Below are 14,728 nucleotides of genomic sequence, written 5' to 3' on the forward strand. Positions count from 1 at the left end.
GAATGTGGGATGAGACAATTAAAAACAAACAAGATTTGTGTTTTGTTCATGCTTCTCCAACCCCGTATTGTGATCTCCTGTCCTTGAGCAGAGAGGCAGAGAGAGTGTTGCTCGTCTTGCCGCTGTATTTCTCCCTGACCGTTGCCCTTGTCTTTCTCAGGTCAGAGCCGCTTTGGGCTGGAGCACACCAAGCCGCGGCGTTTGCAGTGGACGTGGCTGGGCCACGCGGAGCTGGAGTACCAGGGCTGCCTCCTGCATGTCTCCACCCTGCAGATGTACATCCTCCTCTGCTTCAACACTGCCGAGGTCTGAGACTCCCTTCATCCCCACTTGTTTGCCATCAGCTGGGCATCTTCTGTGGCTTAGAAGCAGTCACCCTCTGAATTTTGCACAGCAGAGTTGAAAGTCCTGCAGGATGGGAACTGATCCTTGCAGATCCGAAGGATCCTCGCTGGGACCCAGCCCCTGTTAAGCAAATGCTGGATGTGCTCTTTTGGGAGCTTACTCTGCAGATCCGTTTAGCCTGCCTTTTGTCATATCAAATCAAAGTTTATTAAACGGTCACAGACCAGATTAAGCCTTTTGTCATAGAACCAGGATCTTTTGTGCATGTTTAGAGTGGGGATGTTGGAAGTTTGGGGTGGAATTAGATCAATGGCACTAGATGATAGAATTGTAGAGCTGGAAGAACCTCAAGGGTCATCTAGTCCAACCCCTGCAATGCAGGAATCTTTTGCCCAGCATGGGACTCGAACCCACGACCCTGAGATTAAGTGTTTCTACCGACTGAGCTACCAAGGTGGAGGGTGTTCACCAGCCTGTGTTCAGCCAGATAGCTTATCTGATTGAGGCTGTAGGTGGCTTCTGGATCCTGTTGCTGAGAATTGAGCGGCTGCAGGCAGTTGTTGCCCGAATTCAGTGAAAATGTTAAGACCTACAGAATTGGTGAGAGCTTAAGGTTACATATTCTGAGACAGCCAAGAATCCTTCGCCCCAGAGTGCAGTTTGGGGCTTGGGAACATCACTCCATGCTTTGCAATGGTGCTGCAATCATGGTGCAACCTGGGCTGAGTCTTCCTTCATTGTACTGGGCATCCCTTTGCTTGTGAGCACTTCTTCTTCTTCCCTGGGAGCTCCACAAACAGTCCAGCATGATGGCCTAAGGCACAGGACCCTGAAACCCGGGGCCCAAATACAGCTGTCTAGTCCTCAGAACGTTTCCTGAGGCCACACACCCCTCAGTGGTCCCAAATGTTTTTGTGTGTGGCTGGAATCCATTCTTCTTTTACATATAAGTTTTATTTTTGCATTTTCTACTTTACATAAACAAATGAATTAAATGTATAAGCATATAATCCCCTCTGACTCCCCACCCCCGTTGTAGTTCTTAATGTAATAATTTTCCTCTCCGCATTTCTTTCATTACTCCATTTTTATAAATCCTTTGTCAATCCATAGTTCAAATTTTTACTACAAGTTTTCTGTCAATCCTACCAATGTATGTAATTGTTTACAATAGCTTTCCAAATAAGTTACAAACTTTCCCCATTCTTTATTTAAAGACCTACTCTTCCTGGTTTCTAATTCTTCCCATATGTTTTGCCATCTCAGCATAGTTCATCAGTTTTGCCTGCCACTCTTCTGTGGTTGGGATTGTACCATCTTTCCATTTTTGGGCTAGCAGAGTACGCACAGCCATGGTTGTGTACATAAATAGCTTCGTCTGATCCTTTGGGACCTCTGGTCCTATAATACCTAAAAGAAAAGCTTCTGGTTTCTTAGGAAATTATATTTTCAACATTTCCCCCCAGTTCATTGTACAGTGGTACCTTAGTTCTCAAACTTAATCTATTCTGGAAGTCCATTCCAAAACCAAAGTGTTCCAAAACCAAGGCACGCTTTCCCATAGAAAGTAATGCAAAATGAATTACCGTATTTTTCGCTCTATAACACGCACCTGACCATAACACGCACATCGTTTTTAGAGGAGGAAAACAAGGGAAAAAACATTCTGAATGAAACAGTGGATGTATCATTTTTGGGCTTCATGCTGTGGCCATAGACATGTGATCTGATGGTGAATTTGGGGTGACCCAATGCAAAAATCCTGAGAATTCCTGTGGATCCATGCTTTGTAACCACGTTTTTGCACCATTGCAGCCCCAGACAACAGTGGGTGCGTGATTTTTTTGGTGCAGGCTGTAGCCATGGACATGCTATGTGATCTGATGGTGAATTTGGGGTGACCCAATGCAAAGATCCTGAGAATCCATGTGGATCCATGCTTTTTAACCACGTTTTTGCACCATTGCAGCCCCAGGCAACAGTGGGTGCGTGATTTTGGGGGGGCAGGCTGTAGCCATGGACATGCTATGTGATCTGATGGTGAATTTGGGGTGACCCAATGCAAGGATCCTGAGGATCCATGTGGATCTATGCTTTGTAACCACATTTTAAGTGGGGAGCGAAGGAAAAACAAATAAGGGACATGAGAGGGGTGTGCAGAGAAGCAGCTGGCTAAGAATGCAGGAGAGAGGAAAGAAAGGCAAAAGTTTCCCCCCACCCAAGCCAGCCATCTCTCTCTCTCCCTCCCTCCCTCCCTCCCTCCCTCCCCCTCTCTCTCTCCCTCCCCCCCTCCCCCCCTCTCTCACTTCCCCCCTCTCTCTCCCTCTCCCCCAGAGCACAGAGAGGAATTCCCCTCTGCTTGCCTGGAGGGGAGGGGCTTTCCCTGCTCTTTGTTCCATTTCAGCAAACACAGCAACGAAACAGAGGAGGGTGGGCAGTAAGACCCTGAGGCAGAATGCAGGAAAGCAGCCGAGTGCCGCGATTTGATTTTTGCCTGATTTTTCGGCTCCAGGGACCACACACTCACTCTATAACACGCACAGACATTTCCCCTTCCTTTTTAGGAGAAAAAATCTGCGTGTTACAGAGGGAAAAATACGGTAATCCGTTCCAGACGTTTAAAAACAACTCCTAAAACAGCAATTTAACATGAATTTTACTATCTAATGAGAACATTGATCCATAAAATGAAAGCAATAATCAATGTACTGTACTATAAAATAAATAAGACATGTAGATGATAAAAATTAAAATTAATTCTTTTTCTTACCTGCACTGATGATAGTTGTTGTTTGGATGGGGGGCTTTTATCCATTTACTCTGTCACACAGTCAATCAATCAGTAGCTGAACTGGGTTCCACACAGTCACACAAAAAAAATTAACCGAAAAAGCCTCAAAAACAAAAACGCAAAATAAATAGCAAAAACAAAAGCGCCAAACTTAATCCGTTTGACTCCTGAAATGTTCAGAAACCAAGGCGCAGCTTCTGATGGTGCAGGTGCCTCAGAAACAATGGCCGACAGCTGCATTGCATGTTCGGCTTCCAAAAAACGTTCGTAAACTGGAACACTTACTTCAAGGTTTTCAGAGTTTGAGAACGAAAGCGTTTGAGAACCAAGGTACCGCTGTATATCATTTTCCAGAAGTATAATGTGTAGAAAGTAGCTTACTGTTCAAAGGTAAAATGTACACTCATTGTTTTGCCTACTTTTGCCTCTAGACCCAATTTCATTAGCATGTGGGCCTTGGAAGCTGACATAAGGGTTCCACCCTAAAAAGTTGGTTTTCTTTTATTGCATTTGCAGTATTCCTTGCTAGAACTCTGGGGCCGAAAGTCTAGATGCCCCAGTATTTCTTTGCTTCTCCCTTTTCCTCTGTGTACTCACCTTGCATTTCCAAACCCCCCCCCTTAATTTTCCTAGGAGGTTTCGGTGGACACACTGTTACAAGCCACGGATCTTTCCCCCGTCCTCCTGCACCATGCACTGAAACCTCTAACAAACGAGAATGGGATCCTGACCCAGAGTCAGAGTAAGTATGGGCTTCAGAGGAGGAGGAAACAGGGTGGATAAAAATTTTAAAAATCGGATTTTTTTTTATTTAAACTGGATTTTTAAAATAAAATGCCTTTGGAGGAAAAATATTTCTAAAGATAGTTTTCTGTTTAAGTTACATTGTAGTCCAAAGGCTATTCATCAGGAAATAAGGATTTGTTTTAAGTTTTTCATGTGTTCTAAAACTCAGTCTAAGGTGGTGTTGTTTTTTAAATCATTTAACCACATCAGTTAACAAACATGGATACATATGCTACAATGTTATTGTTTTAGTTAAATAAATTGTTTAAATTGTTATTAAGGAGATGATTATTTTTCTCCTTCCAATAAAGTACAGCAGAAAAGTTGTCCAAATATAAACAGTTAACTTACTAAACCTCACAATAATTTCATCATTATCTGTCAGTGTATTTCTAATAGTATAACTAAATCAGTAATTTTTGATATAACTGTAAAAACTGCTCTGAAAATTATTCTTCCAAAAATGAAACCTTCCTCTGGTTGTAAATATTAAGATTATACCAGCAAGAATAAGTCTTTCTGTAAAAAAAAAAAAGAGAGATTTAAATTGTGATTTAAATCATGCTTTAAATTGATTTGATTTAAATCAAATCCACCCTGGGAGGAAGGGACCTTGATTCCCTTGGGAAGCTAGCCTAGCAATGTGGGTGGGATTTTGACTTCCGCCTCCTGCCATGCAGCACTTAAGTTTGCCATGTTGGATGGTGCAGATGAGGAGAGCTCTTCCAGTTGGCATCGCAAGAGGGGAAGCCTGTGCCGTGAATTGAAGCCCCATATTCTTTTATTGTACCTTTAATATTTTGTTCGAAGCCGCCCAGAGTGGCTGGGGAAACCCAGCCAGATAGGCGGGGTATAAATAATAAATTATTATAATTATATAGATGTCTTGAGGCTGAACGAAGGGACGCTGAGTCAAATGTCCGGCCAGCGCCTGTGGCTGTTGCCCAAGCAGACCTACTTGAATGTGGAAGAGAATGAGGGCAGCGCTCTGGAGAGGAAGAGGAACATCATCTGCTGCCTCCTTATCCAGATCTTGAAAGAAGAGAAGGAGATACACATTGACAACCTGGTGTTCAAGGTATGGAACGAAGGGATGGGGCCTTGCAGCACAGTCCGACTGGTAGGTGAAGCACAGGGACTCATTCCTCTTGCCTCTCCCAGGTGATCGATGCCTGCCAGAAATGGGAGTCTGGCTCAGCTCTGAAGTTCTTGAGCTTCTGCTGCAGCAGCACGGATGTCCTGTCCTGCATCCTGCACTTGCTGAGCCAGGGCTACATCCTGCGCCAGGAAGAGAACCCGCAGCTGCTGGAGTACATCTGTGCTGAGCCCACCACACCTCACCGGGGCCAAGCTCAGCTCATCTTCCAGAGCACCGATTGCCAAAAGGCCAAGGACTCTTCTGGGACAGACCCTGGCAACAAATTGCCTTTCAGGTAACGTGCTTTTTTGTTTTGTTTTAATAATAATAATAATAATAATAATAATAATAATAATAATAATAATTTATTATTTATACCCCGCCCATCTGGCTGAGTTTCCCCAGCCACTCTGGGCGGCTTCCAATCGAGTGTTAAAAACAATACAGCATTAAATATTAAAAACTTCCCTAAACAGGGCTGCCTTCAGATGTCTTTTAAAGATAAGATAGTTGCTTATTTCCTTCACATCTGAAGGGAGGGCGTTCCACAGAGCGGGCGCCACTACCGAAAAGGCCCTCTGTCTGGTTCCCTATAACTTGGCATCTCACAGTGAGGGAACCGCCAGAAGGCCCTCGGCGCTGGACCTCAGTGTCTGGGCAGAATGATGGAGGTGGAGACACTCCTTCAGGTATACAGGACCGAGGCCATTTAGGGCTTTAAAGGACAGCACCAACACTTTGAATTGTGCTTGGAAACGTACTGGGAGCCAATCCATTTTCCATATTCCATTCAATTTACTCATACAGTCATGATCATCGACTTCCCTTCCCCATCCTTTTGTGGTTCTATATATTTACCCATTAAATGACTGCATATTCTGATTTCTCCATACGTTTTGTTCTCTTCCCTTCTCATCATATCTTTATATATTTTAAACTGTTGGATTTACTCCAACCCTGCTAACGTTTTAACCTGTTTAACATTATTCTTCATAATAATACCAGTGCTTTTTTTTTCTAAAAAAAAATGTTTAGGGTTACTCTCATTTTGACTCAAGAAAATCACCATTTTACAGTTCATATTGGGGAAAATAAATACAGTAAATAGACAAAAGTACAAAGATTTACAAAATGTTTAGGGGTATGCGTACTCCTGCGCCCCCTCCAGAAAAAAGCACTGAATAATATAATAACAATTTATTATTTATACCCTGCCCATCTGGCTGGGATTCCCCAGCCACTCTGGGCAGCTCCCACAGAATATTAAAAACACGATAAAACATCAAACCTTAAAAACTTCCCTACACATACTCTGCAAACATTCCCCGCTCTTCCTTAAATACTCGGATCTTCCCGATCTCTTACTTCATTAGTTAAATTTGCTGATTCGACATATTCCCATCATTTTCACCTGCCATTCCTCCTTTGTTGGTGTTAATTCCCTCTCTCCAGACCTTTCGTTTTAACATGTCACATAGCAGGGGTGTAGGAGCCTGCCTGCCTACTTGTTGTTTGCTGGTATCTTCATGAACTTACCTAAAATGATAAAGAAAACAAAAGACTGAGTTAAGCATTTGAAAAATCCATTGAAATTAGACTTTATTATAAGTTCATCTTAGGTTGGGTAGTTTGCAAGTCTCTGTGGCTTTGCATAAGGTTTTGTATTTCTCTCAGAAGATTGATAAAGAATGTATAATTATTCTGGTAATTATTGTGTGTATATTAGTTGCCAATGTGTTGCATGAGTCGTACTACTAGTTGTGATATGGCCGTTCTTGCCTTCAGGTTGGATGCCTTTGGCCTTGGCACAGAACAAGTTCTTATGGAGACGGTCCTGCTTCCCATGGGGCGCACAATGAGCCAAGACGAAGTTGGGGTGCTGATGAACCAGACGGTGCAGAGGGTCTCAGATACCCTTAGCGTGACGGCAGATGTCGCCCAGCACCTGCTTATACACTGTAAATGGAACGTGGATGTTCTGATTCAGCGCTACACAGAGGATCCAGAGGTGCTCCTATTCTCCTCAGGGATGCAAGTGCGAAACCCCCAGGAGCCCTCGAGCCCTGTCACTCACTGTCCAGTCTGCGTGAATCTGCTGAGTCAAGATGACAACCCACCTGTTCTCTGCTGCATGCACTACTGCTGCAAGGTGAGGTTCGGCTTCCCTTACTCTCCTGACGGCAGGTATCTGCTTGCATTCTTGCCATTCTTGTCTTAGAATATAGAATATCGTTGCTTTTTGACATTGGGTGTCCCATCCTTCTCCCATTACAGTGGTACCTTGGTCTCAAACTTAATCCGTTCCGGAAGTCCGTTCCAAAACCAAAGCATTCCAAAACCAAGGCACGCTTACCCATAGAAAGTAATGCAAAACGGATTAATCCGCTCCAGGCTTTTAAAAACAACCCCTAAAACAGCGACTATCTGACGAGACCATTGATCCATAGAATGAAAGCAATAATCAATGTACTGTACTATAAAATAAATAAGACAGTATTGTAGATGATAAAAATTAAAATTAATTTCCCCCGCTTACCTGCACTGATGATAGTCATTGTTTGGATGAGGGGCTTTTATCCATTTCCGCAGTCACACAATCAGTCAATCAGTAGCTGAACTGGGTTCCACACAGTCACAAAAACAAATTAACTGAAAAAGCCACAAAAACACAAAATAAATAGCAAAAACAAAAGCACCAAACTTAATCCGTTCCAGAAGTCCGTTTGACTTCCGAAATGTTCGAAAACAAAGGCGCAGCTTCTGATTGGTGCAGGTGCCCCAGAAAAAATAGCCAACAGCCGCATCAGATGTTCAGCTTCCGAAAAACATTCAGAAACCGGAACACTTAATTCCGGGTTTTCGGCGTTTGAGAACCAAGGCACCACTGTAGTCCTTTCGGTTGTGGTGTAAATTTCCAAAACACTCCCCCTTGTGGGCGACTTGGAGCACTGCTGCCTGTGTTGTTAACACTGCAGATCTCTAGATCCCATGTTTTCTTCCCTCTCGTTTTTTCTTCTTCAATTAGTCCTGCTGGAATGAATACTTGACAACTCGGATTGAACAGAACCTGATTCTGAATTGTACATGTCCCATCTCTGACTGCCCTGCGCAGCCGACTACTGCTTTTATCCGCTCTATTATTTCCTCCAAGGAGGTCATTGCCAAGGTAGGCACAGGGGTTCTGACGCGCAAGCTCAATCTATCAAAACTTTCTACACACTAGGCGAGAGCTTCATCTTTTCCTTATGAGAGAACACCTGTTGTGTCCTATAGCCTGGGATCTGAGTAATAGGTCAAGCTGTTAATCCATTTAATTCCAGCTATGCTAACTCTCCGGTTACTCAGCATATTGCTTGCTAAGATTTCTCTGTTGTCCATCTTGTAGAATACAGTGGTACCTGAGGTTAAGTACTTAATTCGTTCCAGAGGTCCGTTCTTAACCTGAAACTTTTCTTAACCTGAAGCACCACTTTAGCTAATGGGGCCTCCTGCTACCGCCGCGCCGCAAGAGCACAATTTCTGTTCTCATCCTGAAGCAAAGTTCTTAACCCGAGGTACTATTTCTGGGTTAGGGGAGTCTGTAACCTGAAGCGTATGTAACCTGAAGCATATGTAACCCAAGGTACCACTGTATCTCATTTGCTTGAGACGTTTTGAGCTGTCTGCCCTGCAGGCACCTGTTTGTTAGATCCTGTGTACAGTCAGACCTCATGTTGCGTCCGCTTCAGGTTACATCTTTTCAAGTTGTGTCCCACAGCAACCCGGAAGTACCAGAATGGGTTACTTCTGGGTTCGCTGCTCACACATGCACAGAAGCGCTAAATTGCGCTGCACTGCGCGCGTGCACAGACGCAGCACTTCTGAATGCGAACGCTTCAAGTTGCGGACGTGCCTCTGGGACAGATTACGTCCGCAACTCGAGGTTCTACTGTACAGGACTCATGGACTGACTTAGTGAATGCCTTTTTCCACTTTAGTAGGGAACTGGGATAAGTTGTGTTTCACTTTCTTCAGGTTCATGAATAGGGTTGCATCCGACTTCTGCATCATTAATTTTGTGTGTGTGTGTGCTCTAAGAATATGTGAATCTGATTTTTTAAAAAACAAATTCTGCAGATTGCCATATTTGCTTGTACTGTACTATTCTGATTGTGCTCATCAGGAGGGATGTTTGGAAGCCCCACCTCCTGATCACTGGAAATTGTGCTGAGCACACTTCCTTTTTTCAGTTCTGCTAGGTCACTAGGCATCGCGGAGCCCTCCACACTCTCAAGCTCTTTAAGTGCTTGAAACATTTTGGAAAAAAACACTAAAGCTGAGATTTTCAGCATACCCAGTCCAGTATCTGTTTTTGGACTTGCATTATGTGATCATGGAGTTTTAGAATACACATAATCCTATGATACATCAAGGAGATCACATTTAAGTTTTTGTACTCATATACCTGATTAACTCAGGTTGATAGAACATCTTGCATCTTCAGCATTTATTGGCCAATACACATCTCAAACTAAAACCTTGGAATTACCGTATGTTGGACAGAAGCTATCTTCTGAAGGAAGTCTTTGGTGGTCTTCACCTCAGCTATCCTTCAGGGTATAGAATATTTTTGTTGAAACTGGAGATACAGTTCAAGAAATCCTAAGAGTGACACCTTCCTGTTCTTCAATAATGAGTTGAAGCCTATGATCACGTTAGAATAATGTCAATTACTTTAACTGAATCAAAAATCCTTCTGCTCAGTTTTTAACTTCTTCAGAAGACGACCAAGCTTCTTACAGTGTTTAGCTGAGAAGCATAATAGTACATTGCAAAATTCAGAAGGGTTAGCCTTTCCTTAAGACCATAGTAGATATTCTGAGCGGCTTATTGTTCTGTCTAATATTAATTAATACTTTTGCCATGACACTAACGCCTCCTGTAGCAATTGGACTATTATGATTAAACTGAGAAACCTAGGTAACACATTCTTTTTAAAGGTGGCGATTATCCCTTATCCTTTGAAAGTCTGAGGAAAAACTGAAGATCACTTTGTATTTTTTTGGTCAGCAGTTCATAGTCCCAGAAAGTTGCTCTAAATCTGGCATGAGATTAATCACCGTGGCGCTGTGGATTAAACCACAGAGCCTAGGACTTGCCGATTAGAATCCCTTGCGGTTTGAATCCCTTTGACGGGATCAGCTCCCGTTGCTTGGTCCCTGCTCCTGCCAACCTAGCAGTTCAAAAGCCCATCAAAGTGCAAGTAGATAAATAGGTACCGCTCCGGCGGGAAGGTAAACGGCGTTTCTGTGTGCTGCTCTGGCTCGCCAGAAGTGGCTTAGTCATGCTGGCCACATGACCCGGAAGCTGTACTCCAGCTCCCTCGGACAATAAAGCGAGATGAGCGCTGCAACCCCAGAGACGTCCATGACTGGACCTAATAGTCAGGGGTCCCTTTACCTTTTTTTAACTGCTAATTGCACAAGATCTCCAGAACTGCCACTTGTGTGTTTCTTTTCTGCAGTATGAGAAAGCGCTCCTGAGGGGTTATGTTGAATGCTGCTCAAACCTGACCTGGTGCACCAACCCCCAAGGTTGCGATCAGATCCTCTGCAAGGAAGGTCTTGGCTGTGGAGAAGCCTGCTCAAAGTGCTCTTGGATCTCCTGCTTCAACTGCAATTTCCCAGAGGTAAGGCTGAGATGAACCATGGAGGAAGTGCACCTGTCTCCTCACAGGACTTTTATCCTGGGTTTTTTGCCCTCCCAAGTCAGCTTGGGCTCTGTAATTCCTTGCAGGCTCACTATCCCGCCAGCTGCAGCCATATGTCCCAGTGGATGGATGACGGTGGGTTTTATGAAGGGATGACCGTGGAAGCCCAAAGCAAGCACCTAGCCAAACTCATCTCCAAGCGCTGCCCGAGCTGCCAAGCTCAAATAGAGAAAAATGAGGGCTGTCTGCAGTGAGTGCCTTTTTGTTTATTAGCTTATTTAGTTAGAGGGCAGAAGAATGATACAAACTTGGATTGCATGGGAGGTGTCCCCAAACTTTCTTTGGCTTCTTGTCTGATGCCGCCTTAGTTGTACATAACATGCATACTTTTATTTGTATGCTACCTTTCCATAGTTGTAAGCTGCCTTGAGCGTGGTTTTAACATGAAAATAGCCCCTACATAATTGCAAGAACAAAAATAGTCGCAAAGAATAAATAAAACATCAAAAAATACACAACCAAACAGAACAATTTCCACATAAATCGTATGGGGAAGGTATAAACGAAATAAAGATACAGAAATTTAATATCGGTAACAGCAGCAACCCCACACACAACAAAATGCCCTAAACAATAACCCAGCCCAAGAGTCTGTTTAGCAGCCTCAACTTTTGGAGCTGGAGTCATCCATGGCCCTCCCCTCCCAGGTCATGTGGGAAGGCTCTGCAAGGCTGGGAGTAGGTCTTCCAGGATTCACAGCCAAGCTTACTTAACCCCGCACAGCGATCCCAGTGCAGCCAAGGAAGAGAAGGCAGACCAAGAAGGCGGCCTGATCTGGCCACCAGGAATTAATTTTCTGGCCACACCTTATGCTTGAACTAACTGGAATTGTTTCTGTTCTACGCAGTATGACTTGTGCCAAATGTAACCATGGATTTTGCTGGCGCTGCCTGAAGCCTTGGAAACCAACCCACAAGGACTATTACAATTGTTCCGCTATGGTGAGTTTAGTACAGGGCATACTTTGTGTCTGGTGCTGCGTTATTTATTTGTTTAAATTCATCACTTGCCCTTAACCCTAAGGTTACAACAATTTAAAATCCAACATTAAGGACCGCCTTGTCTCCTTTCAAACCGGCCCGGACCCTGTGATCATCATGTGAGGCCCTTCTTTGTGTGCCTCCTCCACAAGAGGTCCGGAGGGTGGCAACACGAGAATGGGACTTTTCTTTGGTGGCTCCCCGTTTGTGGAATGCTCCCAGCAGGGAGCCTTCATTACAAATATTTAGGTGTCAGGCAGAAATATTCCTCCCAGGCCTTTGGTTAATCAAACAATCTGCCTTTTAAACTGTTGAGGGGTCTTGTTTTGTTACTGCGTTGTGTATTTGTGTTATATTGTAAACAGCCCTGTGATCCTCTTGATGAAGGGTGATTTAGAAATTTAATAAATAATAATAACTCCAGGTAACTTATTTCCTGCTTCCCTCCCTCAGGTGAGCAAAGCAGCTCGGCAGGAGAAGCGTTTCCAAGACTATAATGAAAGGTGTACCTTCCATCATCAAGCAAGGGTGAGGATCGCTCCCCTGTACTTCGGGGACAAGGAACATAATCCAGCCCCGGTGTCTGCTCTTCATCAAGTTTTACCATCCAAGAATACTTCATAGGCAACTGGTTCTAGTATTAGTGGTAGAAATTGGCCATGAAAACCACTTGGGCTTCTGTCGCACAGAATTTGTGTCTGCCTGTCTGGAATAGTAATACTTGGCCAGCTTGCCAAATCTAACATCTCTAGTCCAAAAGATTGCTTCCTGTGAAGAAACAGGATTGGTGGCCGTAATAGTTTGGTTGTAAATCAGTGCCTTGAGAGGAAGACTGGGCTCATGTCTGCAGATAAGAAGGGTTCTTCCTGAATAGACAGGATTGCTGAGACTTCCTTTTCATTGCAGGAATTTGCCATGAACTTGCGAAATAGGGTTTCCACTGTCAGTGATGTGCCACAGATTCGGTCCTTGACATTTGTCATTGACACCTGCAAAATGCTGGAACAAGCGCGGAAAGTAAGTGCATTAATCTGAGAAAGAGGAGGAGGGACACACATGGATGCATGTCTGCCGCTCTTCTATCCGACTTTCTTCTTCTGCAGTTCCTTCGTCCTCTTTCTGCAATAGAGTTTAAACTCATTAAGAAAATACAACCCCAAGAGGATCCACAACATTCAGATCAATGGAAGGACTGGATTTTGGAGGGATAGGAGAGGCGAGTGCCTGAGCGCAGCAAAGTCTTAGAAGATTTATTATTCAGGGTCGTGGGTGGAAATAAGGACTGCTGTCCAAAGGTGCTGGCAGCCCAACACCGCATGCTATTCCCACTCTTCCTTTGGGAAATTCTGGTGGCATCTGGTGACTCTAGTTTTTGGCTTGGCCAGCAAGGCTAGTAAAAATGGTGAAGCCCTGGTCAGTGCATCCATTTGAGACAAATATTTTCTTCTTGAAGCCATGCAGTATTTAATATTTTAGCGCTATACCTGCACTGATTCTTACAGTGCAGAAGGCGTATTTCAGATGTCTCCCAGAGGCTCTTGGAATCTGTCCTGGCTTTCAACCAAGGTCCTTGTGTGGATAAAGGTTTAGTTATTGCTTTGATTTACGATCTTGATAGCTCCAGATTGTTTCCTGAGTTGCCTATGCTGTTCTAGACATGTGCCCAGAAATGGAGGCTCCGTTCTAGCCATAACTATGCCAGAAATAGCACAGAGCAGGAAAAGTGCCATTAGGAAGCTGTGCCTGGAAAGTGGAGGGAGAAAACCAGCTGCCTGTAATATCTATGTAAATGTGGTGTTTTGTGCTCTCTCTCAGGTGCTGGCTTACTCTTGTGTGTACAGCTACTATAACCAGGACACTGAAAAGATTGACATCATGGAGCAACAATCAGAGAACCTGGAGCTGCACACCAATGCTCTGCAAATCCTTTTGGGTGAGTAGAAGTGAATGGGACCGTGTTCGCAAGATGATGGCTGCTATTGACTTCAAATACAGGTTCAAACAATGGTAGATTATCAGGAAAGGCAAGAGAGCATTTCCTCATTGCAACCACCTGGGTAGCTCTCATCCAGATGCCTGACTTTCACTCCATGATTCTTCTAAATATGACTAAAAGCTTATGTAATTTTAAAAAATAAAATCAAAGCTATAATAACACACAATCCATGCTGTTAGTTCTGTCATGACACTTGGGCCTGCCCAGACTTTTGCCCTGTATTTAATTCACCCCCCATCAGTCTGATAAGCAATAATTAAGTAGTGTATCTATGAAAAGTAGTTAAAAGAAGTGCTTGGGACCAGAACAATATGTGTCTCTTCCTCCTTTCCTCTGTGTTCAGAGGTGCCAGCTGTGGCCTTCTGCCCCAGGGCACAGAATTCAAGTAGGTGTGTCATATCCTTGTCTAGATGTGGGGCTAGGTTGTAGGCATAGTGACTCCTGCCCCATTCCTTCATCAGTCCCTTTCCCCACTAAACCCCCCTCTAGTTTTACTATAACAGGCAAAATGAGAAGAGTGGACAAATACTATTAAAAAAACAACACAGTTTGAGTGCCTTTCTGTATGCATATGAATAAATGCTCAGTATCCAAACCAGAAAAACTGGAATAAAAAGGAATCTCCACCTATATTTTCCCCATTCCCCTTCCGATCTAAAATTCAAGTGAGGCAGAATGAAAGTTCTCTAGCTGCCTGCAACTTTGTAGGATGGATTAGCTGAGTCAGGTCTACCCTTTCGGTTGCTGCTTCTCAGCCTGCAGCCTGAAGGCTCACGTTGTTTTGATCCTTGTATTTCAGAAGAGATGTTGCTGCAGTGCCAGGATCTTGCCTCTTCGATTCGGCTGCTCAAAGCCGAGCATTTTAATACAGGTCTAGAGCTGGTGCGCAGGATCCAAGAACGACTCCTAGCAATTCTGCAGCATGCCACACAGGTAACAGCTA

At 43.9% G+C, this 14,728-nt stretch overlaps 1 protein-coding gene across 1 annotated transcript in view; it reads left to right on the forward strand.

Annotated features, from left to right (window-relative positions):
* LOC307211644 (cullin-9-like) overlaps nucleotides 1-14,728 on the forward strand; it is a 58,391-nt gene that overhangs the window by 40,481 nt on the left and 3,182 nt on the right. The window contains exons 27-39 of the mRNA XM_079968369.1: nucleotides 161-306; nucleotides 3,770-3,878; nucleotides 4,804-5,000; nucleotides 5,084-5,355; nucleotides 6,846-7,209; nucleotides 8,086-8,226; nucleotides 10,564-10,728; nucleotides 10,836-10,999; nucleotides 11,657-11,750; nucleotides 12,243-12,317; nucleotides 12,696-12,806; nucleotides 13,605-13,722; nucleotides 14,585-14,718. Of these exons, the coding sequence (XP_079824495.1) occupies nucleotides 161-306; nucleotides 3,770-3,878; nucleotides 4,804-5,000; nucleotides 5,084-5,355; nucleotides 6,846-7,209; nucleotides 8,086-8,226; nucleotides 10,564-10,728; nucleotides 10,836-10,999; nucleotides 11,657-11,750; nucleotides 12,243-12,317; nucleotides 12,696-12,806; nucleotides 13,605-13,722; nucleotides 14,585-14,718 (2,090 nt within the window). The remainder of the gene's footprint in view (nucleotides 1-160; nucleotides 307-3,769; nucleotides 3,879-4,803; nucleotides 5,001-5,083; nucleotides 5,356-6,845; nucleotides 7,210-8,085; nucleotides 8,227-10,563; nucleotides 10,729-10,835; nucleotides 11,000-11,656; nucleotides 11,751-12,242; nucleotides 12,318-12,695; nucleotides 12,807-13,604; nucleotides 13,723-14,584; nucleotides 14,719-14,728) is intronic.

Source organism: Podarcis cretensis, assembly GCF_951804945.1.
Source record: "Podarcis cretensis genome assembly, chromosome: 3".
Taxonomy (NCBI): Eukaryota; Metazoa; Chordata; class Lepidosauria; order Squamata; family Lacertidae; genus Podarcis; species Podarcis cretensis.